The 25,024-nt window shown below is 44.6% G+C and overlaps 1 protein-coding gene across 4 annotated transcripts in view; it reads left to right on the top strand.

Annotated features, from left to right (window-relative positions):
- Positions 1–24,689, top strand: part of JAML (junction adhesion molecule like) — a 34,338-nt gene extending 9,649 nt beyond the window's left edge. Inside the window, exons 2-10 of one of the 4 annotated variants that reach the window (XM_032167561.2) lie at positions 3,535–3,597; positions 5,851–6,005; positions 7,691–7,916; positions 12,396–12,505; positions 14,737–14,974; positions 17,807–17,945; positions 20,299–20,392; positions 21,566–21,649; positions 24,011–24,689. In XM_032167561.2, the coding sequence (XP_032023452.1) occupies positions 3,555–3,597; positions 5,851–6,005; positions 7,691–7,916; positions 12,396–12,505; positions 14,737–14,974; positions 17,807–17,945; positions 20,299–20,392; positions 21,566–21,649; positions 24,011–24,103 (1,182 nt within the window). In that variant the 5' untranslated portion in view covers positions 3,535–3,554 and the 3' untranslated portion in view covers positions 24,104–24,689. Of the gene's footprint in view, positions 1–3,534; positions 3,598–5,393; positions 5,510–5,850; positions 6,006–7,690; positions 7,917–12,395; positions 12,506–14,736; positions 14,975–17,806; positions 17,946–20,298; positions 20,423–21,565; positions 21,650–24,010 lie in introns of those variants that run through there. The other 3 variants (XM_032167562.2, XM_032167563.2, XM_058446913.1) reach the window with 3 other exon arrangements.
- Positions 24,690–25,024: the final 335 nt, after the last annotated feature.

Below are 25,024 nucleotides of genomic sequence, written 5' to 3'. Positions count from 1 at the left end.
ACTATTAAGACATGTGGCTGCCAGGCGTGGTGGCTCACACCTGTAGTCCCAGCACTTTGGTAGACTGAAGTGGGTGGATCACATGAGATGGGGAGTTTTAGACCAGCCTGGCCAACATGGTGAAACCCTGTCTCTACTAAAAGTACAAAATTAGCCAGGCGTGGTGGCGCATGCCTGTAATCCCAGCTACTCAGGAGGCTGAGGCAGGTGAATCACTTGAACCTGCGAGGCAGAGGTTGTGGTGAGCTGAGATCGTGCCATTGCACTCCAGCCTGGGTGACAAGACTGAAACTCCGTCTCAAAAAAAAAAAGACATGTGGCTTGGGGACCTGTCCTGGGATGAATGGTTGAGGAGAAGTTTCCCAAGGAAATGATATTTAATTTAAGATGTGAGCGAGGAGTAGGTGTTAACTGGGTGAAGGCCTGAGCAAGGTGGATTAGAGGACCATTCCGTCAGGAGGAGCAGATTAATCTTGTTTTGACAAATAACTTCAGAAAAGCTTTGCTCTAAAATATTGATTACTTTCTCAAATGTGGAGGAAGAGCATAGAGTGGCAAAGACACAGGCTCGGATCCAGGATGCCTGGGTTTGAATCCTCGCTCTGCCACTTGCTCTGTGTTCTTAGGCAAGTCACATTGTCATTCTCTGCCTCATTTCCTCATCTGTAAAACTTCATGGGGTTGTTGTGAGGATTAAATGAGTTAATGTGTAAAGCACCCAGGGCCTGGCATTAACCTTCTCTGGCTTATAACATATCAACTACTGATTTCTAGTGTGCTGCTCTATTAAGAAAAAGGTCTGATCTTTTAATATTGAAAACAAGGCCCAGTGATTTTCCCAAAGATCAAAGAGTTGGTTAAAGGAAGATCTGAGCCCAGAAGAGCATTTAAAAAAAACTCTTAGTAATTTTTCTGCTAAAATCATTGCTTCTCTCTTCACTGAGTTCTAGTGGTGCATTTGAGTATGTAGGACTGACAATGAGAGTCTTCTATTCATGATACTCATGTTTCTTAGAATTTGTTTGAAGATGGTTTGGGTGTGGCTCTGAGTTACTCAGGTTTAGTGCCAAGATTCAGAATCTTTTTAGAGTCGCTGGCTTCCTCTTAGAATAGAGTGGAGCAGGGGCTGCTGCAAGATGCCTTTAAGTTGATTTCAACTTAATGGTCACATTGTCAGCTATGAGCATTTATCCAGTATATGCCAGGCATTTTACCAGTGCTGTAGCATGGTAACAGGACACACGTATAAATAAGGCACGTATGGTGCTGCCTTTTAGAGTCTGCAGACTTGAGTTGGTGGCAGACATATAAATTAGTCATTACTCCTCCATGCGGTTGGTGAGCTGCAGGGGGGATGTCCCACTGCTAAGTGCTGTTTTCTGGGCAGAGGAGGGAGCACAACCAACTCCCCGGGGAAGGCAACAGATGTCCCAGATGTGATGAACTGATGTTAGGACATACCATAAAGGAGGCGCCTTATGACCCTCATCCATGTGTGTATGGGGCAAGGTGGGTGGCATGGAGCAGGAATGGAGTTTTGGTTACGTTGAGAGAGGTCTGTGTTTTCATTAGAGGTTCTTTTGTTTAGGGGAATCTATGTGACTCCTGGTATATCTGGCTCAGTGTAATTATTATCCACATTGTTACAACAAGGTTTGAAAACGGAAACTTAAGTTTCCAGTTCATTCTGATTCATCATTTGCCATTCTTAGAAAGGTAGAAGCTCAGAACCTGAAATCTCCCCTAAAGCTACAAACTCTGTTTCTGACTCTTATCTATATAAAGAATCTTCCATGGTAATGCTTCCCATTTTCAGAGCACAGTTATCTATGTTATCCTATTAGATCCTTTCATTATCAATCCCTTTTAAAGGCAAGGAAACAGGTTCAGCAAGATCAGCTGACTTCTCTGTGTAAGTGGGACCTAAGGTAGGAACCTCCTTGAATAGCTTGACTCTGATTTTCCAGGTAGAGGATTTTGTTGATTGCAAAATACGATTAAGGAATGTCTTAAGTAATCAATTTTTTTTTTTTTTTTTTTTTTTTTTTTGAGACAGAGTCTCGCTTTGTCGCCCAGGCTGGAGTGCAGTGGCGTGATCTCGGCTCACTGCAAGCTCCGCCTACCAGGTTCACGCCATTCTCCTGTCTCAGCCTCCCGTAGCTGGGACTACAGGCGCTCGCCACCATGCCCGGTTAATTTTTTGTATTTTTAGTAGAGATGGGGTTTCACCGTGTTAGCCAGGATGGTCTCAATCTCCTGACCTCGTGATCCGCCCGCCTCGGCCTCCCAAAATGCTGGGATTACAGGCGTGAGCCACCACGCCCGGCCAAGTAATCAATTTTTATTAATTAAAATGGCTACCGTATGTGCCAGATGTCTCAGCAGAGCTGGGTGGGGTACCTTGCTGTTAATGCAAAAAACATATCTTTCCTCTTAGCAGATTCTGAGGTGGAATCTCCCCAGCGGCAGGGTGGCCAGGGGTAAAGACCACAGCTGAGGCCAGGAGCAGTAGTAGGTGGGAACTCAAGACTGGTTGCACTGTAACTCCTGAGAGTCAGGGTTCTTCTGTTTAGCTAAGAAAATTTGGGGGTGTTTGGTAGAACAGTGAATCCTTTTCCAGGGGCTGGGGAATGCAATGAAACGAATACTACAGAGATAACACGCATATCAAACACATACTTTTGTCCAATGCACAGCCCAATTCTCATTCTAGCCACACTGCCCTGCCTTTAAAAAGTTAAAAAAATTAAGATAAAAAGTTCACCATGGGCTAGGCGCAGTGGCCCATGCCTGTAATTCCAACACTTTGAGAGGCTGAGGTGGAGGATCACTGGAGCCCAGGAGTTTGAGACCAGCTTGGGCAACACAGTGAGACTTCTCTACTACTTAAAAAAAAATATATATATATATTAGGAAGTGTGGTGTAGCATGCCTGTAGTCTCAGCTACTCAGGAGGCTGAGACAGGAAGGTTGCTTGAGCCCCGGAGATCACGTCACTGCAGTCCAGTCTGGGCAACAGAGTGAGACTCTGTTCCCGCCCCCCACCTCTTCCTCCCAAAAAAGTAGTAATTCTAATTTAGGTGGAGAGATGGGGGAAAATTTCAGGCTGGATATCCTATAATTTTTTGTTTGTGTGAAACATACAGGTAGTGGAAAGTCTAGGGTTGTCATCTCAAGGGCATCCTGCAATCATTTCCTTTTTTTCTCTTGAAAAGCAACTTTCATCTGATCTTCTCTTATGGCCAATCTAAAGCAGCCCCCAAGTGACCCTTCAAACACTACTCTGTTTTGTTTCATCATAGCACTTATTGACATCTGGTATTTTCTTATTCATTCATTCATTTGCTTCTTTTTTCCCCACCTCCCGCTACACACAAACTGCAAATGAGCTGGGACCTTGTCTGTTTTTCTTGTTCAATGCTGCATACCAGTATCTCAAACAGAGGCTGCTCCATATAGTCCTTCACTATTGGTTTTTTAAATTAATGAACTTCTCTTTACATGATTTTCTGATTTTTGTTCTTTTATCTTAAGATTTGAAAGTTGAGAGCAGCATGTTTTGCCCACTGAAACTCGTCCTGCTGCCAGTGTTACTGGGTAAGTAGAAGCTAAGGGGCTGCGTGGGGTATTTGATTTCTCCTAAGTTCTGTGCATTATTAAAAGCCAATTTTATATATTTTCGATTCCCTTGGGTTTGTTGAAGATGGAAACCCTAATGTGGAACTTCACAGTTTTGTTGAAGCAGCTGTTTTTGAAGCCAGCTAGCTTATGGTTTCTTGGGAAGCTGAATCTTCCTGTTTCCATTAGAAACAGAATGCATTTGGGTCCTCAAGGGTGTACTGGGACCCTCTTATGTGACAAAAGGAAAGTTTCTCTGTGCCATTCCTGCACTTTAAATTGTTACCTTTAAAACCACAGTTCGCCTTGAATCAGGAACTGAAATTACCAAAGAGAGACCCAGAGCTGTTTTTCATACTATGGCCACGCCAGCCTTCTTGCGGTTCCTCAAATGCACTGAGCTCTTTCCCAATTTATGGTGGTTTCCTTTGCCTGGAACCTTCCTCTCAACACTTCACCCTAGCAAGCCCCCCCAATGCTTCCTTACCCTTCAGGTTTCCCCTTATGCTCCACTTCCTTCTGAGGAGCCTGACCTGGCCATCTCCTCAGGCCAGATTGGTCTCCTGTTTACGCCTCCTCCTAAGTGCTGAGCTTTTTTTTGTTGCTCATCTCCACTGGTTTCTAGGTTTTCATCCTTTTCCTCCATGACTTTTTCTTTGTCCCGTGGATGTAGTTCTGGAAGGAGAAGAAATTAATCAGGTGCTTTGCTCTCATAGCCTTTTCTTTTTCTCTTTATTATTATTTTTTGAACTTTGGACAGTGATTTAAACCCTGACTCAGCAAAGTATACAACAGGGTTGCCTTTGCTCCTATTCCAGGCAATACAGAGTGTGTACAGACATGCACACATGCACGCACACCAAAATGGTGTTCATTAGAGAATTTTTCTCAAAGAAGCAGGGTTATAATGATCTCAGAAGGTATTTAGACATTTTCCCAGAGGTCTGTGGAGCAGCCTGCAGGTTTTTGCCCTCCGATCCGGAGAGCTACCAACCCCTGTATGTGGTGACTTGGTGGCACTGGGGGTTTTGTAGTTTTTTGTGCAGAAGTTTTCCTTTCTTGCAGAAAATCTCATCTTCAGCTGTTTCTCTACCAAGATTGCCCTTCAAGCATCAGTTTCTCTTTGCTTTGGTTGCTATTGTTGCTTCCTAGCAGTCCTTCATTTAATTCTACATACAGTGTTCTTAATATTAAATTCGCTTATTACACTTTCAATCACACATGGAGCTGCTCAATTCTTCCTTACAGGAAAATTCCAAATATTTGTTGGAGCTAATTTTGATTTCTTTCAAAATAATTCCCTCTGAAGAGTTTAGAGTTGATGTTTTCTTTTGCGTCCTCCCTGCTGTGTGAGCCTGCTGTTGGGCAGGAAGTTAACTCTCTTCTCTCAGGGAAACAGCTTGGATGAAAAGACTGGCACATTTTCTGTTCATTCCCATCACTTGGCTCTTCTCTGATATGAACTGGGCAGCATCTAAATGTATCTTTCTTGATTTTGTTGTCTCTTTGCATAGAGCATATCTTGTGAAAACAGAAATATCCATGTAATGGTTTTTTCTTGTAGTGACCGCTTGAAATTGCTTGAGCAACATACAGATAATGGACAGGGGTCCCTGTGTGAAGCACCTAGAGGCTGGAAAGCTGATGGCAAAGCTGGAGGGGTGAGGCAGGGAGAGGACAAACACAGTGGAAATGCAGGAGGAAAGCTGTGCTCTGTGGTGGCCTAATTACAAGGACTTGCCCTACAGCCAGAATCAGCCAGAAAATGTTTTTGTAAAGGAACTAAAAGAAAGGGAAAAGAGGAAGTAACAAAAGGTCCCTTTTCAGAGAGGGAACCAGTGGGAGACTTTAGAGCAAGGAACATCCCATTTCCTCGTTATGGTAAGTGGAGGTGAGTTTCTAAATTGATGATCAGAAAGGAGAGACTTCTGGGTTTCCCTTATTTCTTTAGAAAGGTTGGGAGGAAGAATACCAGAAAAGTGTAAGTGACTAGATAGGAGGAGGGAGCCAGATAGCATTTACTGTAGTATGAAGATTGCAGAATCCTCCTGATGAGCCATACAGGTAACTAGAGGACAGGGATGCCATGCTGCCTTTGAACATGCCTCTGAGGACTTTGTCTATGTCGGATCATCCGGGGAGAGGGTGTTTAGTACTCCATGATTGAAATTGATTTTTGTTGTTGAGAGTATTTGTCTAAATGATGTATCCTCTTGCCTTTGACTTCTATAGATTATTCGTTGGGCCTGAATGACTTGAATGTTTCCCCTGCTGAGCTAACAGTCCATGTGGGTGATTCAGCTCTGATGGGATGTGTTTTCCAGAGCACAGAAGACAAATGCATATTCAAGATAGACTGGATTCTGTCACCAGGAGAGCATGCCAAGGTAACGCAGGGGAAACATCACTATGTAATGGAAGCTCCTGACTGCTGGTGTCAGGACAGAGTGGTATAAGAGTCAGGCATCAGGTGCCACCAGGAGGTGTTCAAGAGCCGGGGCTTTGGAGATTATCAGAACTAGGCCTCATCCTAGCTCAGGAACTTGGCTGTGTTATCAGATGGGTAAGTTACTCAACCTTGCTGATCTTAGCTTCCTGAGCTGTTAAGAGGAAGGCAATTACACTGGTAATGCTTACCTTTCAAGTAGTTAAGGGGCTGATGGGAGACACAAACATGAAATGAGAGGTTCCTTGTTCTTGCACATGAAATTCTTTTAGTTTCCTTCCTTTATCTCTACCCTTTGTTAAGTAGCAGAAGCAGGTGAGAGGGTAAATTCCGAGGTTCTAGAAAGGAGAGCTCTGACCTAGGCATAAGAACTATACCACAATGATCTTTTTTGGGGTAGGGAGGAGGACAGATTCTTTCAGTGTTCACTGCTCCGTGTGTGTGCTGGGGAATCATCTTTTTCTCCTTTGTGGCTGCTTAAAGTGTTGGGATTAGCAGATGCAGCATGGCTGGGCGAGATTCTTTCATGGAGCTCTTTGGAGTGAGGAACAGCGTATTAAGCCTCATCAGAGAGTCTGTATAGATACTCGCATATCAGGATCATTTGTGAAAAACATTCCAAGTAGTTTGTTACTAACAATAAAGTCCCAATGTTTGCAAACAAAATATTGTTTTTGTAGCTCAGAGCACATTCCCTGTTGTCCCTATAATGCTACTCTCACTCAAATTTTTATTGGCCTTTATTTTTATAAGAGGGATAAACCCATGGTGTAAATAGAAATAAGAATTTCTGCTGGGTACAGTAACTCATGCCTGTAATCCCAGCACTTTGGCAGGCTGAGGCGGGGGGATCGCTTGAGCTCAAGAGTCCGAGACCAGCCTGGGCAACATGACAAAACCTCATCTCTACAAAAAAACAAACACAAAAATTAGCTGGCTGCAGTGGCATGTACCTGTAGTCCCAGCTACTTGGGAGACTGAGGTGGGAGGATCACCTGAGCCTAGGAGGCGAAGGCTGCAGTAAGCTGTGATTGTGCCACTGCACTCCAGCCTGGGTGACAGAGGAAAACAATACAAAACCAAAACCAAAGACAAAAGAATTCCCCAGGGCCCAGCCTGGAACCATTCCTTGTGGACGACTCCTTTTGTGTTATGATACTGCTGCCGGGAGGAGGGTAGAATTGAGAAAAGTGGCAGCCAGCCGGCCATGCCTGGAATTCTTACGCCAACACCACCCACAGCACTAGTGAAAATAGATCATGCATTTGAATGCCATCTAATCTGGGGCCGTGGCAGAAAATAGGGTGAAAATGAGAGATGGTTTTCAAAAGTTGTAAGTTTAAAACCGTAGAGTGATCTTCGGAGTGGGTGCTATATTTTACCTTAAACTGTAAGAAATAAAATGTGGACTGCATTTCTCCATTTGTCTTTGTAGAAAGGGAGTTGCAGAGCTTGTGCAAGTTAGACTGTTGCCTGGCACATTATTTTTATTAACTGGACACCAAATGCTTTTGGATCATGATCATGATGATAGCTCTGCTGCCCCCACATAACAGAGTCTTTGGGATCCAGGTTCTTTGGTCTGGCACCTCTTTTGATTTTCTCCAACACTGTTTTGCCCTTCAGGATGAATATGTGCTATACTATTACTCCAATCTCAGTGTGTCCGTTGGGCGCTTCCAGAACCGCGTACACTTGATGCGGGACATCTTATGCAATGATGGCTCTCTCCTGCTCCAAGATGTGCAAGAGGCTGACCAGGGAACCTATACTTGTGAAATCCGCCACAAAGGGGAGAGCCAGGTGTTCAAGAAGGCGGTGGTACTGCATGTGCTTCCAGAGGAGCCCAAAGGTACGCAAATGCTTACTTAAAGAGGGGCCAAGGGGCAAGAGATTTCATGTGCAAGAGGCAAGGAAACTGATTATCTTGAGCAAATGCCAGCCTTTGGGCTAAGTACTTACCACAGAGTGAATCTTCAAAAAATGATCATAATTATTTCAGTCAATAAAAATATAGTTATTTTATTAAATAAAATATTGATAATTATTGTATTATTACTTTAAACACATTTCCTCCCACAAAAGCCCTGTGAAGTATGTTTCGTTCACATATATGTCCAAATATGTTTTGGACACATATTTATTAAATGGAATAACTAGTACTTGAACCCTGGCACCTCTGACAACAAAGTCCATGTTCTTCTTACTGTGTCCTAATACCTTTCATCCGTTATCCACATTGACGCTACATCTGTATTTTATAGGTACCCTATGTTAGGTGTTCTAGGGGAGAGAAAATAAATGAGCAGGCCAGGCTCAGTGGCTCATGCCTGTAATCCTAGCATTTTGGGAGGCGGAGGCAGAAGAATTGCCTGAGCCCAGGGGTTCAAGACTGCAGTGAGCTATGATGGCACCACTGCATTCTAGCCTGGGTAACAGAGCAAGACTCTATCTAAAATAAAAAAAAAAAAGAAAAGAAAAGAAAAAAAGGAAAAAGTCTGGGTGTGATGGCTCATGCCTGTAATCCTAGCACTTTGGGAGCCCGAGGTGGGAGGATCACTTGAGGCCAGTTTGAGACTAGCTTGGGCAACATGGTGAGACCCTATATCTTAAAAAAAAAAAAAAAAAATAGCTGGGCGTGATGGCACATGACTGTGGTGGTCTCAGGTACTGGGGAGACTGAGGTGAGAGGATCACTTGAGCCCAGGAGGTGGAGGCTGCAGTGAGCTGTGATCGCACCACTGCACTCCAGCCTGGGTGACATAGCTGAGACCCTGTCTCTTAAAATAGAAAAAAGAAGAAAGGAGCAGATCTTTCTAACTCTTCTTTGCACTTTATTTTTCCATTTGTAAGTAGAAGGAGTGGGTGGTTTTAGAATTTGTGCTCTGTAGAACCTTAAGCTCCAAGGAACATGAAGGGTAAGAGCAGGGCAGGGGATTGGTAGCAGACATACCTGCTCAGATAGGACCCTAGGCTCCCACCTGCATTGCAGCCAAAGTCCTTTTCCTTTTTCCTGTTGTATTCATTGGGCTGCCAGGTAAGATTTGGTTTGAATAAGGATTCTGCTGCTTGCAAGCAGTTTGAAAGGGAGAGTATAAGCTGTGGTGGCCCAAGTCATTTAGAAAGTTTTTTTTGCCTCTTTGACTGGGTATTAGTTGAAAGGAAAGCAGCTGAGACTGTAACCAAAGGAGGCATTATGCATCCAGAAAAATCTCAAAAGTATTGCAAGCAACTGTAGAAGCTGTTGTATTGGGCTCTAAAGGAAAGGGTGGAGAGATTCAACCAGTTAGCCCGAAAGCTGGAGGTAAAATTCTTCCCCCAGAATCTAGAATATTGAGGCACCAAAGTAGTTCTGGATGACAGGGATCATTTCTTATTTAGAAATGGTGGCATTCTTGGAAAGTATGTATACCGAAATAAATCACTATTGAAAAACCCTCATGTGAAGCCACTTATTCCACTGGAGTTCTGAAATCATTCTTTGTGTAAATAATTTCCATGTCTCTCTTTTATGATAAACTAATGATATCCAAACTAACGTCAGCTAGTGTCTCTAAAATTTAGTTTTACTTATTGATATAAACACTTACAGATAAAAATACATAAATGAAAGTAAAAGTTTGCAAGCCACAGAACTAGATGCGTTCTTTAAGAGTGTGGAATAGAAGGAACAGTCTGTGACCCCAGGAGAGCTTGCAATGTTGTTAGGGAACTAGAATCTGGGGCCATTTCCTGCCTGCAGCTAGCTTAGGTCCTTAGCCTCCCGGCTCTATTAATGAGCTCCTCCGGTGCACCCTGCCGTCCTCTCTTATGACATTCATCACACCCATTCACTTGTGTCTTCCCTGCTTGCCTGGGCACAGCCCCTGGCACAGAGTAAGCAACTAATAAGCATTTGTGGAACGAATGAAATCATTGAGTTAGCATCCTTTGCTTGAATCTGATTTCTAAAAAATGGAGTTGCAGGAGGTGGCCTCTGGCCCCTCTCCTAATTATCCTACTTTTTTTCGTTATCATTTTTCTCTTAATTCCAAAGCTCTTGTTCTCCAGGAAGAAGAAGCAAATCAGATGCCTGTGCCCAAGGACTCTCCTTTTTTTTTTTGAGGTGGGGTCTTGCTCTGTCACCCAGGCTCTGGAGTTGCAGTGGTATGATCACGGCTCACTGTAGCCTTGAACTCCTGGGCTCAAGTGATCCTTCTGCCTCAACCTCCTGAGTAGCTAGGTCCATAGGTGTGCACCACCATGCCCGGCTTTGTTTGTTTGTTTGTTTAAGTAGAGACGGGGTCTCCCTACGTTGCCCGGGCTGGTCTCAAACCCCTGGGCTCAAGTGATCCTCCTGTCTCAGCCTCCCCAAATTGCTGGTATTACAGAGGATTCTCTTTTTGCTTCCTTCTTCTGCCTTTGGTCTCTAATGCCATGCCTGAACACTTGTCCATGCAAGCATAGCCTTTTCCTGCTTAGAAGAGACACAGAGGGAACCACAAGGAGTCAATTTCAAGAGCTGAGGAATCCATGGAAACAGGCTAGGGCAATGTTAGAGGTAGTCAGATATTCCCCCAGTGGCTAGTGGAGCAAGCTGTATTTGTTTTTTTTCTTCCAGCTAGAATGGGAATAGATCCAACCCCTAACAATTTTGCCTAGTGGAACGTGCTGCAACTTGCTTTATGTAAGTTGCCTCCACCAACATGGCAACTCCATTTTTTGCAGTCATCTATAGTTTTGTCTACAAAGTTTACCCTTCAGTTGACCATCTCTCTATGATTCTACCACTTCAATTCTTTTTTTCCTAGTTCTCAATTTAAATACTATAGATGAAAATAATAATTAGATTAATGTCCTCTACTTTTGCTCTAGAATCAGCCATCCTTCTACTTATGTGGCGTGCCACAGCAGAGTGAGTGAGAAAACTCGGGCTTTCCTTTCACTCAGGCCTGGGCTTAAATGTTGGCTTTATCTTTCCTGGCCATGTGGCGTTGGGCTCCTTTATTTTCCTTCTCTGTAAAATGGGAGAGTAGTCATACAAACCTCAAAATATTGTAATGACTAACTGGTCTACCATGTATAGGGTGTCTAGCACATGGTGGTGCATTGAAAGGAGTCAGAATGTTCAGTTGTTATTATTGCATTTTAAAAATAGAGTTTAATTCTTAATGTGCTGATAGATTTAAAGGGAGTTTGCTTCCTTACTGGTATTCTTTGGAGTAACTTTTTTATCGCTTTCAAAATAATTCCTTCCATAGATTTTAGAGTTCATAATATTTTCTTTTGCTTTCCTCCTATTGTGCATTTCTCCTGCTGGGCAGGAAGTTACTCTTCTCCCAGGGAAATAATTTGGATGAAAGGGTGGCTTATGCACTCTGTTCCCTCGTGATCTTTGCTTAACACTCTTTTGAAGGAACTCTGTGCACTTAAGAACTAGACTTGTGTCTTCCTTATGCACCATCTTGCCTTTCATTGCTTAATCAACTTTGTGGTTGATTTGTATAGAGCATTACTGAAAAATCAGAAATGTCTTTCTACTTCTTTTCTTTTTCACGGGCCACTTAAAATGACTTATGTAATAAACATATGGTGGATCAGCTGCTTGTACAATAGGCAGAAGGAAGAGCCTAGGAGTTGGAAAGCCAGAAGCAGGGGAAGTGGGGAGGGTGGGGGCAGGAGAGAGCAGGATTAAAACAGAAAAGTCAAGGAGAAAGCTGTCTTCTGTCTTGGCCTAATTAGCAAGGAGTCCTGTGACTTGTACCAAGGCCAGAACTAGGTCCTAGAATAAAAGAAAAATAATAAAAGAAGTTGAAGAAAGTTACCCATGGTTCATTTTTTTAGTTGGGAGAGTCAGTGGGTTAAATATAAGAATGAGACTTCTATAACTTTCCACTTCCCGTTTATGCTAAGCAGATGTTGGTGTCTAAGATGATGAACATAAAGTGGAGGCTTTGAGATTTTCCATACTTCCCTTAGTACAAACTTGATGTGAAATTAGAGTTCATGGGAGGAATTCCGGAAAAGGGGAAAGAGAAAGGAATTAAAGAGGACCAGAAAGTGTTTATGGTGGTATGGAGACAGCAGAAACCTTCAGGCTTGGTACGTATGGGCAGTTAGAGGGTATTTTCATCTTGGGGATGATGCTGTGCTGGTCTGAGGGAGGAGGCTCTGAGTACTTTGCCCATGTGGAATCATCTGGATCACCTACAGAGGGAATACATACAGTGTTTGGTGGTGACAGCGATTTTTGCTGCTGAGGGTCTTTGGCTAAACATGATCTCTTCTAGAAATTCTTTGACTTCTATAGATTATAACTTGAGTCTGACTTGATTTACCGTTTTATCCTCAGAGCTCATGGTCCATGTGGGTGAATTGATTCAGATGGGATGTGTTTTCCAGAGCACAGAAGTGAAACACGTGACCAAGGTAGAATGGATATTTTCAGGACGGCGCGCAAAGGTAACAAGGAGGAAACATCACTGTGTTAGAGAAGGCTCTGGCTGATGGTGTCAGGACAGAGGTAGAATCAGGCACATGAGGAGGTGTTGCAAGAGCCTGGGCTTTGGTGCTTTTCAGAACTGGACCTTCTCCTAGCAATTTCAGCTTTCTGGTGGGAAAGATAACTCCCATGAAGAACAAGAAGAACAAGATGATGATGATGATGCTTAACTTTTAGATGCCGATATGAGATTGTACATGTAAAGCATTTTGTATAAGACTTGGCCCCTGCATTTTAGTTTCCTTCTTTCTCCCTTTTCCTTTGTATAGGGTCCATGGGAGAAAGAGGGAGATGATTTTTGTGGCCCAGCCAGGAAAGCAATGGGCTAGGCATAAAAGTGATTACACTTTTATTCTTACTGGGGTTAGTTCTGTGAGTTTTCATCTGTGCCCCATTGCCCCATTTATGTGATGGAGGGAATTTTCATGGGTACTTCACGTGTTGGATTGATTGATCCTGGGGGCCAGGGTGAGGGGTATTTCACGGGAACTCTATAAAGCAGGAAAAAGCAAGTTCATTCATTAGACCAGTAGATCTCAACCATGATGTGGCCGTATACTTATGGGTCAACATGTGTTGTGGGGGTATCCCAAGTAACTTGTTATTAATAAAAGTTAAGTTGCAAAATTTATTAAAGACTAACTTTTATAAATTAAAACATATTCCAGGTCATCTCTCTAACAAAGTCATTTGCACTTGATTCCTCTATGCTATCTGAGTGGGTCACAGTGGGTGACATCGTGATGGAGTATGGGGAATTACATCAGGTCCCAGGTTCACCCCTGAGAGCTTGCCATACATTTAAATGTCATCCATTGAGTGATTCACAGGAGAAAATAAGACGAGAATTGACATTTTGATGTTGTGAATTTGAATCACAAGAGACAAAATGTTAGGGGCCAGGTCACTTCATTCATGTTTGTGTCTACACATCCATTAACTTTTCTTAAAAGCTTTAAAAAAGCAATCTACATGGCTTTTTTTTTAATGCCAATATTCATTTAACAAGTTATTTTTAAAGCATCTGCTATATGAAGAATACTTAAAGCCCCAGTCCTGATGGGAAACTTACAACCAAGATGGAGGGAGATACATGTAAAATAACAAAGAAGTATATAAAACATCAGGCAATAGTAAGAGCCTACGGGCAACAATAAAGCTGGAATTTGTGGTTTTTGTTATGTGGGTGCTTGGGGAGCCCTCGCTGAGATGACATTTGAGGAGAGGGGTGAAGGAAGTGAGGGAGTGAACCCTGCATATGTGTAGGGGGAAGTGTTCTTGCAGTCATAGACAGTAGCAAATGCAAAGGCCCTGCAGCCAGTATGCAAGGAGCAGCCAAGAGGTCCATGTGGCTGGAGCGCAGTGACCCAAGTAGGTGAAGGAAGAGCAAGTAGAAGTTGAAGTCAGAGGAAAAGGGAGATGGGCTGGGTCATGCAGGCCTTGCATTTTAGTAGAAATGGGAGTGGGGGCCATGAAGGATTTTGAGCACAGGAGTAACATGATTTAACTTACATTTTTAAAGGCTCATCTGCTGAAAATAGATTGTTATAGAGAATAAGCAGGGAGACAAGTAAGAAAGTTGTTGCAGGAATCCAGGTGAGAGATGAGCTGGACCAGAATGGTGTCAGTGGAGGAGGTGAGGACTGGCTGGATTGGGGATATATTTTGAAGGTAGAGGTGATAGGATTTGCTGAGGGATTTGATGTGATTTGTTCCAGAAAGACAGAAATTAAGAATGACTCCAAGATTTTTAGCCTGGGTATCTGGAGGAAAGCACTGCCATGTACCAAAATGGGATGGACTGGAAAGAACTGGTTTGGGGGAAGGATGAAGAGTTCAGTTTTAGACATGTTTCAGGTTCCTATCGGAAATCCAACTAGAAATGTCATCAAGAATAAAAGTATACTTTTGCTTTTTTTATTGGAAAGGTGCACGAAATGAAAGTCCTCCTTTTCTTATCCTTCCGTTCAGATGGAACAACTGTTCATGGTTTGGTGATGTCCCTCACAAGTACACACGCATGCACATGTTTGTGTACGTGACTTTGTGTTATTTAATGCTTTCTGATAATACCTTTACTGCCTTCACCTAGTAGGGCCTTGGAGTCCTGAGATCTTCCCTCCCCCATTTTCTCTGCTCCCCGCTCCACTCCAGTCCTCACAATATCGTACCTTCTGCCTTTCACTTCTAGGAGGAGATTGTGTTTCGTTACTACCACAAACGCAGGATGTCTGCGGAGTACTCCCAGAGCTGGGGCCACTTCCAGAATCGTGTGAACCTGGTGGGGGACATTTTCCGCAATGACGGTTCCATCACGCTTCAAGGAGTGAGGGAGTCAGATGGAGGAAACTACACCTGCAGTATCCACCTAGGGAACCTGGTGTTCAAGAAAACCATTGTGCTGCATGTCAGCCCGGAAGAGCCTCGAAGTATCTAACATTTGGCTGGGGAGCATTGAGGGACCTTCTGGCTAGTGCATGGGGCCAGGACTAGAGTGAGGCCAGAGAGGTTCCTATGATGCAAAATTGAAGGAGGCATCAGGTGCTGACTCTGGCCTTGCACAACCCTGAGAATGATGCCTCCTTAGAGGTGGCTCCTCAGGTGCCTGGCTTGCCTCACCCTAGTTCTGGCCCCACTGCTAGGCCAAGGAGAGGGGAGCTAATTTAGTGAATACCAATCCTCTGCCAGACCCCACTCATTGCCAGGGTCACCTACTGATGTAAAGATACAGACGCTCAGGGAAGGATTGGAGTTGATGTCCAAAGTCAGCATACTTGGTTTCAAGGGAGGTGCTGTATGTGCTAGAGTGGAGCGGGAAATGATCCTAAGCCAGTGAGAGACAGCCAGGAACAGAGAGAAACATGCAGGCACCAGAATCAAAAATGGAGGGGTTTTCTGATCAGAGGTTCTGGATTCTGGCAAACAGTGTGCATCAAGGCCAGTGGTGTGTAGGAGAGGAAAGACTCGATTGTGTTGACAGAGAGAGGTTGATAAGTGAGGGGTTAAAGTTAAACCATAACCCAATTAGCAATCAGGATGTGGCCTGTGGACTTTGCCTCTCGCTAGGGCCTTCAGGAGTTGGCTGTGGTTGGCTGGGGGCGGGGAAGATGGGGTGAGGATGGAACATACCTCATACCTCAGGCCAGAGACTTAACTCTGTGGAGGCACCTTGTCTCCAGCTGGAGAGGGGAGCAGGGCAGATGGGTTTCTTAAAGAACCATCACCTCTCTGTGTGCTTCCTTCTCAGAAGTCCAATTCACAGAGAAAATCGAGCCATTATGGGGGCTCATGAAGCTTCTCCACCCACAAACATATCTGTCTCCCCATTCTTATCTCTGCCCTGCCATCCTGAGGCAGAGGAAGGTCCCTTCTGCTCTGGGCTTATCTGGCCCCCTGTGCCCAGGTGGCATCCTTCTCAGGAGCCTTACAACATGGCTCTTTGAGCTCTCACTTTGTGTTGGCTTCTACCGTTCAATGGACACATTTGCTCAATTCTACCACTTAACTACTCCAGCTCCATTCCATGTCTTTTTTTCTTCAGCTCCATTCTGTGCCTTTCTTTTTCTTAAGATTGCTTTCCTGAGATACAATTCACCTGCCACACAATTTGCCCATTTAAAGCATTCAGCTCAATGGTTTTAGTACATTCAGAGTTGTACAACCACCACCACAATCATGTGTTTCTTTCTCAACATGGCCAAATAGCTTGCTAAAGGTCTGTGTTTGGTATCTTACTGTCTCACCTCCCATTAACTCCTCAGTGCACTGCATTCTGGCTTATTCTACCTCTACTCCAGCTTAGATCACCAATGGCACTGCAATTATCCATCCTCAGCCTTCTCTCCCTCAGTAGCATTTATATGCACTCTCTGTTGGACACAATTCCACACACACCCATGGATATACTTAGTCAACTCTACACAAGTTTTCCACAAATCCTTCATATGCAACATGTCTAACCTACCCCTGCACACCCCTCCTCAGCCCATCTCCCCAACCTCAGTTGTCTAACTAGATGCCTGGGGGTGTGCTTGATTCTTTCCCTTTCCTAGACCCCTAATCTAACAGGTCAGGTCAACAAGTCCTTGACTCCTACTACAGACTCTTGAAGTTGTCTTCCTTCCAGTCTGTCACTGCCGCCTTAGTTCTGGCTGTCTTCATCTCTGTCTTGAACTGTAGGCCTCTAACCAGTCTCTGCTTTCTCTCTCAGCTACTGCTCCTCATTCTTCATGTGGCTCTTGGTGCCATCTTTCTAAATCACATTCAGAACTTTCTCTTCCACTGCTAATAATCTTTCAATGGTTTTTTCATTGCCTGCAGAAAAATGCCAAATTCTTGGTTGAGATAGTCAAGGTCTTTCCTGACGTGGACCCTGTCATCTCTCCAGCCAAATTCTCCAGCACACCCACAGATGCCACTTTTGTGCCAGACCCATTGAACTCTTTCTAGTTTCTAAAGTCACCATCCTGTCAGGCCTCCAGATCTCGTGCAGAACATCCCCTCTGTCCTTCTCCATATTGTCTGCCCAACAAACTGGATGTTTCCTATAAGTCTCAGGTTAAACTTTAGAACTTTTGCTGGCAAATTCTCACTTGCTGCATATAGAATTGGACACCCTTTTTTCCGTGTCCCTGTGTTCCCCATACAGACTTCTGTTGTAGCGCCTACAGCAGGCTGTGGTTTTCTGTTGACGTGTTTGTCTCCTTCCTTGGAAGCAGGGACCACACATCATTCGTCTCTGAATCCCCTGTACCTAGTGCTGTCTGGCCCTGAGGAGGTGTTTGCTTTATGTATTTAGAAAGAACCATGCAGATGAGTAGAAGGTACTGTATGGGCAGAAGTACCTCCGGAGGCTTTACTTGGTATCGTCATTGTGGGGCTGAGTCTTGCGGCACGAGTTCTTTTGAAGACAACCACTTGCCCTAAGGAAGATCAGCAGCCTCTAAAATGCCTGTTATTTCTGGGTCACTTGTTAAGCCAAATTTTAGAATAGAATTGTTGATGAGAAAGGAAACTTTACTAGAGGTGAAGTGCTAGCCTCTTCTCCCACTCACCTTAATCTACATTTCAGGGTAAACGAGGGGGTTAGACTTTGGTTCTCAATCTCATGGAGACAGTGTCCCTAATGTCCAGATATGGGGTGGAGTCTGGCCTTCCCCTCTGCTTCCTGGCCTGGCTGGTGCTACTTGGTATAGGGCTGTGGGGCTCTCAGCTTTTTGCTAAGTATTGAGACCCTCTCTTTGCTTTTCTCCTTTCCCAAGCACTGGTGACCCCGGCAGCCCTGAGGCCTCTGGTCCTGGGTGGTAATCAGCTGGTGATCATCGTGGGAATTGTCTGCGCCACAATCCTGCTGCTCCCTGTTCTGATATTGATCGTGAAGAGGACCTGTGGGAATAAGAGGTACAGGGCTGCCCCCGCCCCTTGGGTTGGGAGGCTGGGGGTGCAAGGCTGCCTCTACCCCAAAGTGGAAGATGGTGATAGGGCCCTACCTATGCCATTCTCACAGAAGGGGGTATTTTTAAATGGAATCATCTGTGGTAACCCTGCCCACTTTGCTTACTCCGCCCGGGAAAAGAATTTAATGTTCCTAGGCTCTCCTCATTCACTTTGTTATTATGTAAAGACTACAAACTCCCTTAGAAATGGGTGTCTCAGTAGGGCATAATTCAGAGCATAAATCTTTCACAAGAACTATCATGGTACCATTCACTGCCTAAGAGATGATTTTTAAATTATCCATACTGTACGTTCCGCATAGAAGCCAAGATCTTAAGGGTTGCCAGTGGTTTTATCTAAAAGACCACATTCTAATTATGAGATATGATTTTTGAATGGGTGCCCTCAGGTTCTAAATGAATTATTATTAAAAGGTGTTTTTGGCCAGGGGCAGTGGCTCATGCCTGTAATCCCAGCACTTTGGGAGGCCAAGGCGGGCGGATCACGAGGTCAGGAGATCGAGACCATCCTTGCTAACATGGTGAAACGCTGTCTTTACTAAAAATACAAAAAGTTAGCTGGGTGTGGTGGCGTGTGCCTGTAGTCCCAGCTACTTGGGAGGCTGAGGCAGGAGAATGGCGTGAACCTGGGAGGTGGAGCTTACAGTGAGCCGAGATCGCGCCACTGCACTCTAGCCCAGGTGACAGTGTAAGACTCTGTCTCAAAATAATAATAATAATGTGCTTTTAAAGGCCTGAATTTCATCAGTAGTTCTCCCAGGGTCTCAGAAGTGCCCAGATGCTCCAACAGGGACAGTAGTGTTTCACTGGCTGTTGGCAGATCCATGTCCCTCAGTTTATCCAACTATCGATGGAGTATGTTTGTAGTGCAGATTGACTCCCTCAGTGGGAAGGGGCCTCATGAATAATCTTGACTTTTGAGTGTTCTTTCCCGGTGGGTCTTGGATCCTGCAGAAAACACTTGTGCCTGCTAAGTTTTCACTTGCGCTCTCTAGGGCTTCCTGATTTGGTTTTGAACTTGGCTGGCCTCTCTAAAGGTCTTTGCTCTGGGCATGCTCGGAGCACTGAGCTAGACAACCTGGATTCCACTCTCAGCTTACTTCCCCTGTCGGGACCTCAGTTTCCCGCCAAAGGAAAGGTAGCACTGCCATGTCTAGTCGTTTATTCTAAAGAAATAATTAAATGGATATGCTGAGATTTGTGCAAAACTGCAGTCTTGCTTATATTAAAAACAGGGATAATTGCCAGTGTCTGTCAGAAAGGCAATGATTCAGTGAACCAGTGTTTCACTCAATGAAACACTCCAGATCCCTCTACGTAATGACATGGAAAGATATCCCAGGGGTAAAAATACAGAATTTATAGTATGACCTCATTTTTATAAAAGAGAAAATAATATGATGCTCACTCCAGCAGCATATGTACTAAATACATTTTATGTGAGCTTATGCTTACACTGAGAGAGGCTTGGAAGGATAGTTGTAAAATGTGGGTAATAGTGTGGAATTTGAGATGAAGGAGAAGGTGGATCCCATGGGGTGAGGGGTTGCAGGGAACTTTCACTTCCAACTGTCTACGTTTCTGTATTATCTGAATTATTTTACAATGAGAAGATACAACTTTAAAAGCAGAAAATACAGTGAAAATATTTCCACTGAGACCAAAACATGTGGTTTCTTTTCTAGCTTAAACCTTGAATTTTTTTTTTTTTTTTTAGTTCTGCCTTAGGCCAAAATAGAAAAAAAGAAAGTATGTTCAGAAGGCAAACGGCCATGAAATCAAAGGCCAAGGGACCCCGACAGGGCAGGCGCAGAGCTCCTGGCTTGGGGCTTGGGTAGGGTGTTTGTGGGGATTATTCTGCTCCGCCCCCCGGAAAGGCCAGGAGCCCTTCGGATTGGCGTCTTGCTGAGCTCCTGCTGCCCCCTGCTGGTTCCGCGGCACTCCCTGGTCCTCAGAAACGTAGACAGGATGGTCAAATGGAATCCCATCTCCCCTCTCTCTTCATTCACTTAAAATTACCTCTCCCATACGGACTGAAAGTGGCTTGAGTGATAATAGAGAAGTTGAAGCTGTTTTTCAGCCTAAATTATCTCCAGAACGGCTTCTTGTTCTTCATTAGAAGAGATGAGCTTCTCAGGTTTCCAGGTGAGCCGGGTAGCCCTGGCTGTAGGAGTCCAGAGAGAATAGTTCCTTCTCTGGTGTCTCTCTCTTCACAAAGCCAAGAGGGGATCTCATGTAGGGACCCTTGAATAAACCATGCCCGCTGGTTAATTCCACATGCTTTTCATGTCTTGCAGTTCAGTGAATTCTACAGTCTTGGTGAAGAACACGAAGAAGACTAATCCAGGGATAAAAGAAGAACCCTGGCATTTTGAAAGATATGAAGCGGAGGTGAACACACGCTTCAGCCTAAAACACTAAGTAGATGCAGGCCTGGGCCGTTCTCATTCCCCGGGGAACCATATCTTACCCATTGTATGTCGCAGCTTGCAGGCCAGTGCTTGGCACAGAGCAGGGACTCAGGAAGCCTTTGTCACTAAAATAAGAGCCTTTGCGGAGTACAGTGCATGGGGCCAGCTGGGCCAGCCCCGGGCAGCAGATCCTGGTATTGGGCTGAGGAAAGAGCACAGCGCTTGGTGTCAGAAAGATCTGCCACCTCCCTGAGTCTCATCAGCAAAATGAGGATAAGGATAAAGATATTATAGTTGCCTAGCCTGCTTGACAGGGTTGTTGTAAGGCTCACATAAGATGATGATATGCAAATGCTTTGTAATCTAGGAGGTGCTATTTGTCTAAAGTCTAATGGAGAATTATAATACATTCAGGAGTTAAGGAGTTCTAATGCTTAAAATGAAATAGTCTAAGATCTTAGCAAGAAAGGACTAAGAAGGACTTTTCTCTCCATATTGATTTTGTAATGGAGTTACAAATAATTGCTTCTAGACACTGAGAAATGGATTGGTTTTCTTTAACTCCTATTCTTTCCTTTCTTTAATTTTTAAAAAACTCTTTGAATAGTTACCTTTCTCTATTTGGGGCTGTTTTTGTCCCCAGAGTAGGATTTTCTCCCAGTAGAGTGCAGTAGTCCAAGAATGGGCCACTGGATGATACCGCTTTCCCAACGAGTGACAGGACCATGAACCTCACAGTTGTGAGTTTCAATGAGGGCTGGCCCTGCTACATAAATCCTCTGAGGGAGACGATGACAATTCACTGCTGATTAATGCCATTCTGCCTTTACTGTAATTAGAAGGAAATAACCCCAGAATACAAGGAATTTAGCAAGATAAGGAACCCCTGCTGCTACCTAAACATCCATCTAAACAAAGATGTTTGGCTTTTGAAGCAAAGAGTTTGGTTCTTAAGACTGTGTTCTTTGACAGTTAATTTTCAAGAAGACTGAAGACTGAATTATCATTATTGAGAATTCTCTAGGTCTCAGTAACCCTCTGAACCTACCAGTTTGGGTGGTTGATGCCCAGCAAATAGGAGTAGGTGGCCTTTTCTCTGGTGTATAAGATTCATCTAATTTTAAGGAATTTTTGTACCATTTTCCTCCTCTAGAAACACATTTACTCCCCAATAATTGTACGGGAGGTGATCGAGGAAGAACCAAGTGAAAAATCAGAGGCCACCTACATGACCATGGTGAGAATGATGCTGGCCCCAGCCGAGCCAGGTGTCAGAGGCTCAGGTGGTGGTGGTGGTGGGCGTGGCTGGGTTGCCCAGGGAGGCTGCTGAGGGCAGTGATTTTTCTAAGTAGCAGGAAAGTCTGAGAAACTGAAGTTCTGCTGGTTAGAAGAGTGATATCAAACTTTCTTACCCAAGCTCAAGGATTAAAGGTTATCACCAGAGATTATTTATATTAGTGGTGAAAAGAAGTGAAGAGTGGCCTTTACTGGGGGCAGGGAGAATGTCTTTTGCCTCATCAGTTCAATCTAATAAAGAAAACATGGCCGGGTGTGGTGCCTCATGCCTGAAATCCCAGCACTTTGGGAGGCCGAGGTGGGCAGATTGCTTGAGGCCAGGAGTTCAAGACCAGCCTGGCCAATGTGGCAAAACCCCCTCTCTACTAAAAATACAAAAATTAGCCAGGTGTGGAGATGCGTGCCTATAATCCCAGCTACTTGGGAGGCTGAGGCACGAGAATTGCTTGAACCTGGGAGGCGGTGGTTACGTGAGCCGAGATCCACCACTACACTCCAGCCTGGGCGACAGAGTAAGACTCTGTCTCAAAAAGGCCGAGTGTGGTGGCTCACACCTGTAATCCTAGCACTTTGGGAGGCTGAGGCAGGTGGTTCACTTGAGGTCAGGAGTTCGAGACCAGCCTGGCCAACGTGGTGAAACCCTGTCTTACTAAAAATACAAAAAATTAGCCAGGCATGGTGGCAGGCACCTGTAATCCCAGCTACTTGGGAGGCTGAGGCAGGAGAATTACTTGAACCTGGGAGGTGGAGGTTGCAGTGAGCTAAGATCACACTACTAGGCAGGAGAATTACTTGAACCTGGGAGGTGGAGGTTGCAGTGAGCTAAGATCACACTACTGCACTCCAGTCTGGGAGACAGAGCGAGACTCCTGTCTCAAAAAACAAAAAAAAACAAAAACAACAACAAAAAGAAAATAGGATAAATAGGTTAAGATACTTGGGCAAGTATTGTGTTGCAGTGAGTTGTTTTCCTTGCTATCAAAAGGTCAAAGTAGGATTCCTTCCAATGCTTAGATTTTGTTTCTTAACTTTGTGACTTATTATACCTTCTCATAATCTAACTGCCAGGCAGGCTACGTGCTGGATCTCATACAATATTTTGGAGTCTGATTCCTACTTTCCCTTTGCTTAGACTTCTGTAGCCCCTTAGAGAACTACAGCACCTGGAAAAGGCACCTCGGGGCATGCAGTGAGTAGGGGTAGGGACAAAAGGAGTGAGCTGGCAATGAGCATGGTGCTATGTGCAGACTAATTATAGGCACCCAGCCTATTAAGGAGCAGTGTTCTGCTGGGTTTGGGAAGGCTGGCCTCCTCTGCTTGTGGAATGATGGGCTTTGTTTGTTCCTGTCACACCAGCCCTGAGGACACATGACTCCCAGCTGATTGCAGCAGAGAGAGGTCTGCCAGGGAAGTTTGAGATCAGAGGCCTGGCCTGGATCCACTGAGTGAAACATTAACTCCACTCCGAAGTTGCAGCTGAATGGAATCATTTTCCCCCTGTATCTTTCTCCTATACTGTTATGTGATGCTGCAGTAACTTGCGAGGCCTCATCCTGGCTCCTGGAGACCTGCTGATACAGTTGCCTTGTGTCTACTGCTGAGTGGGTCACCAGCCAGGGTGGCACTGTTTGCAGAAAGTCTCCGAGGTGGAGATGATGCAGGAGGAACAATTGTCTTCACAGCTAACTTCCCCAGGTTTAATGCTAGGCGATTATGGTTTCGATTTTGTGGAAAACACCATTCCTGTCGTCTTGATCTAGATCTGATGGAGTAAGAGGGGAGGCCTGGGCTGCAAACTCAAAGGCTGGCAGGGGCCAGTCAAGTTATTTTAAAATATGATGTGCCAAGTTAAATAAGCCTGTTGGTGAATTTGGGACTGCAGGCCACTTGTTTGAATACTTATAAAAGTATTCTCTGATAGGGAGCAGGGGTAACAAAGAGCCTTTGTTTTTTTGTGTTGAATTGATGAAATTCATGTAAATGTAGCGGCACCTTGCTGTTTTCCCTTTCTGAGGCTGTAGACACAGGTTAAGATCACAAGCTGTGGAGTTAGACAGACCTGGGTCCAAATTCTAACTCTGTGTTGCAGCCCAATGGTCTTGGGCAGGTAACTTGGCCTGTCTGAGCCTCAGTTTCCTTATCCTTAGAAAGGCAATAATAATACCTACCTCCTAGTGGTAAGGATCACATGAGATAATGCATATGAAATTCAGTACTGGGCCAGGCTCAAGAGAAGAGCTCAATGATTATGGGACTACTTCTTACGAGCATGTTTTGTTTCTTTCCACCCTTCTCCCCACAGCACCCAGTTTGGCCTTCTCTGAGGTCAGATTGGAACAACTCACTGGAAAAAAAGTCAGGTGGGGGAATGCCAAAAACACAACAAGCCTTTTGAGAAGAATGGAGAGTCCCTTCATCTCAGCAGCGGTGGAGACTCTCTCCTCTGTGCGTCCTGGGCCACTCTACCAGTGATTTCAGACCCCCGCTCTCCCAGCTGTCCTCCTGTCTCGTTGTTTGGTCAATACACTGAAGATGGAGAGTTTGGAGCCTGGCAGAGAGACTGGACAGCTCTGGAGGAACAGGCCCTGCTGAGGGGAGGGGAGCATGGACTTGGCCTCTGGAGTGGGACACTGGCCCTGGGAACCAGGCTGAGCTGAGTGGCCTTAAACCCCCTGTTGGATCAGACCCTCCTGTGGGCAGTGTTCTTAGTGGATGAGTTACTGGGAAGAATCAGAGATAAAAACCAACCCAAATCATTCCTCTGGCACATTATTTCTAAATAAGTGTGGTTTGTGGAAATCGTCCCATTTATGCCTCCGTTGAGCCCTGGTGAGGAATTTACAGTTAGAAACTTTTGGAAAAACTGAAGTTCCTGGAGGAAAGCCAAACTGTGCTAACACATTAGAGGCTGGTTTTGGTCCTGGGAAAGGTTTGGGGTGAATGGGTTGGAAGTAGGGTATGAATACAGCTTTGGGATTTAACTCAGTGGTTCTTCAATCCCGCTGGTGGCTCCTTGCGGGGCCTCACCACAGGCCTCCTAATTTGAAATTTCTGGGTGAAGTTTAGGCATTTGTCTTTCTTAATACTCATGGGTTGCCACAGTGGACAGCCACTGATTTAATTCTTGGTCTGAAATGTGCGGTTCCTATACTTTTGGTTGCTATTATAAGATTTGATAAGGTTAGTCTTAAAAATCCTTTGGTGGGGGGCATCCAAATTGGTAATAAGGAAGTCAAACTGTCTCTGTTTGCTGATGACATAATCATAAACCTTGAAAACCCTAAAGACTCATCCAAAAAGCTCCTAGAGCTGGTAA

Source organism: Hylobates moloch, unplaced genomic scaffold (assembly GCF_009828535.3).
Source record: "Hylobates moloch isolate HMO894 unplaced genomic scaffold, HMol_V3 SCAFFOLD_11, whole genome shotgun sequence".
NCBI lineage: Eukaryota > Metazoa > Chordata > Mammalia > Primates > Hylobatidae > Hylobates > Hylobates moloch.
The sequence above is the reverse complement of the archived record's forward strand: the minus strand, read 5'-3'. Positions and strand labels throughout refer to the sequence as shown.